The sequence below is a fragment of the Pseudozyma flocculosa genome (genome assembly GCF_000417875.1).
Source record: "Pseudozyma flocculosa PF-1 unplaced genomic scaffold scaffold00025, whole genome shotgun sequence".
NCBI classification, from domain to species: Eukaryota; Fungi; Basidiomycota; class Ustilaginomycetes; order Ustilaginales; family Ustilaginaceae; genus Pseudozyma; species Pseudozyma flocculosa.
The window spans coordinates 20,968-23,723 of record NW_006920893.1 but is presented as its reverse complement, the minus strand read 5'-3'; the positions used below and the strand labels follow the sequence as shown (position 1 = coordinate 23,723).

The 2,756-nt window shown below is 70.5% G+C and overlaps 1 protein-coding gene across 1 annotated transcript in view; it reads right to left on the bottom strand.

Annotated features, from left to right (window-relative positions):
* Positions 1-2,756, bottom strand: part of PFL1_06262 (uncharacterized protein) — a gene marked incomplete at both ends in the record, with an annotated part of 4,051 nt that overhangs the window by 492 nt on the left and 803 nt on the right. The window contains 2 exons of the mRNA XM_007883803.1: positions 64-1,711; positions 1,805-2,717. Coding sequence (XP_007881994.1) covers positions 64-1,711; positions 1,805-2,717 — 2,561 coding nt within the window. The remainder of the gene's footprint in view (positions 1-63; positions 1,712-1,804; positions 2,718-2,756) is intronic.

The window sequence follows — 2,756 nt, the reverse complement described above, 5'->3', positions numbered from 1 at the left end:
CGCGCGAGAGTCGCTGGCCAGGAGCTCCGCGTCGAGCGGCTGCGCATCGACGACGACGACGACGACGGCAAAGTCGCGTCTGCGGCGTCCCTGCCGTGCGGCGCTTCGGGCAGCGGCTGCCTCGGTGCAGACGGGCGGCGCTGACCGCGCGGCGCAGAGCCAAGCGGGGCCGTTGCGGGCTCGACGGCGCCGGATCGCGGCGACGACCAGGCCGTGAACACCGACTCGTCCCCTTCGGTGGGCAGCAGCAGCGGCCGACGGATCGACGCCGAGCTGTCCATGGTCGCAGCCAGCGAGCGCATCGAGCGCGACTCGGACCGCGAGTCGATCGACTCGTTGCGAAAGGGATCCAGGTAGCCGTCAAATTCAGTGTCCTCGGTGCGGATCACGATGCTCGGGGCGCGCAGCGACGTCTCGCCGTCGTCTTTGCCACCGAAGCTAGTGCGGCTGCCGCCAGCGAGGTCGTGCGGCTCATCGGACGTCAGGCTGGGGTCCACGTCGCTGTCGACCGACTGGGCTAGCGAGACGAGCGAGTCGTTTGCGGCGGGCTGCATCGCAACCTCACGCTGCCGCTGCCGCTGCTGCTGGCGCTCGCCAGCGCGGCCGTCTACCTCGTTCTCGGAGTCGGAGCTGTCGATCGACATAAACGAGCGGCCCGACACGTGCTCGGCAGCACGCCGGGGCTGCTGCCGCCGCCGCTGTTCGCGCCGAGCAGCGACGGTGACGGCGACGTCAATGGCCGGCATCCCATCGAAGCGCGTGCGGTCGGCGCAGGGCGGCGACGACGAGAAAAACGTCGACGATGTCACGTCGCTCAGCGCGAGCGAGGAGCGTGCGGGCGTCCATGGGTCGTCGTAGGCGTCCTGGTCGTCCGACAGGCTGCTGGCCGACTTGGACGCCACCGACAGCAGCAACGGTGGAGGAGCCGGTCGTCTGACGTTGTTGGCGAGCGGCGATCGTCGCGCCTCGAATCGCGCCTCGGAGGGCGCACTTGCTCGGGCGGAGACGAGGTCGGCAGGCGGCTTGGCGCCAAAGATCTTGTCGAGCTTGGCCAGGCGTCGCGCTTGGGCGTCGACCGCAGATGCGGGCTGCGCTGGTGGACCAGACCCCTCAGCGCGCGGGCTGGTCGCCGGCGGCTGGCTGTCGAAGGCGGCTTCCCGACGCTGCTGGCGGGTCGCGCCGGGTGCCACGAGGTCGACGGGCACCGTCTCGCCAAGCCATCTCGACATCTTGACCAGCTTGCGCCGACGCGCTTCCCGCGACGACTCGACGACAGCGGCGCCGGCATCGTCTTCCTCCCGATCGCCGTCTGCGAGCTGGCGGACCCTGGTGGCGGCCGTATCGTAGGACCCGCCGAGGGAGTCCGGCTGGACCACGACAAAGCCGCCGGACTCGATCGACATCAGCCGCGGCGTCGCCTCGTCATCGCCGTCGGACATCTGCCGTTCGTCACCTCGGTCGCCCTCGTCGTCGAAGTCGAAGTCGCGCGCGCGGGCAATCTCGACGCTGGCCAGGCTGACCTCGTCAGACACCGGCAGCCCGGCCCGAGCGCCGCGTGACGGTGCGCCGCTCGCAGAGGCAGCGCCTGCAAAGGGGTGATGGATACCAAGGATGCTGGCGGCCTTGGGGCTGACGAGGTCCTGGGCGGTGGCTGGACTCGCGATGATGTAGACAGAGTCTCGTTGAGCGGCGCGACTCGGCCCTTCATGCCCTGTGGCGGCGGGCGGCGAGATGATCGGTGTATCGGGCGTCAGCGACGCCGCAAGGACCAAGCCGGATCGCTGCCGCGACAAGGCGCACTTACCCTGGTTGGAAGCGTGAGGACCAGCGACGTTCCGAACGCCAGCCCCTGGCGCGCCCTCGGGAGCGTGCAGCAGCGGAAGCGACGACGTGGTCGATGGCCGGCGAAAGTCGGTGCCGTGGTGGTGGTGGTGATGATGATGGTGGTGATGGTGGCCTTGCAACGGCCGCACCTTGTCCATGTTGGAGTCGACGCTGCCTCTGCGTCGCAGGCGCGGGAACGGGTTCGACTTGCGCACCGTCGTCGACCGAGCAGCCACCGTAGATGCTTTGCTGTTACCGCCTCCGCCGCCCCCGCCTACCTCGCCGCCGCCGCTGCTGTTCTTGGGCTGGGCGTCCCAGCATACGGCCTGCAGCGACTCTTCGCCGAGGAGGTGGGCGAGTTTCCGCATGCGTCGCACCTGGTCGCGCCGCTGCTCGGCGGTCAGCTCGTTGCAGGTCGAAGGTCTCGGCAGGACCACGATCGTTGACCGCCGCCTCGAAGCCGAGGCCGTCTTGCGATGGCCGCCGTTCGTCTTTGCGGCCGTCGTTGCGACGTCTGTGGCGGTGTGGGACCTGTGCGACTCGGGCAGCAGCGGCGCCCGGCAGCTCTCGAGGCTCATCTGCATGCTCACCGGGCTCAGGCTGCCGGAAGCGGGGCCATCGACCGAAGCCGTGTGGCTCGAGAGGCATCCGGCGGTCAACACGGACCACTGCGACAGCCTCTCGCCACCGCGCGCCTCCGCCTTCGCTGGAGCGGTCGCCGTCCCTGCGGCCCGGTCGAGGTCGCGCGACGGCCCGGCGGCCAGCAGCACGGCGGAGCTGAGGCGGCGCGACGCCCCATCCTTGGGCAGCGCGGCGAGGACGAGCGACGAGGGCGGTAGCGACGTGGTGCGGTCCGGGATCACGCACGACGGCTGCGGCCCGCTCTCGAGCCCCTTGACCGGGTCGACGCGGTCCACGCGCCGCGAGCGGTT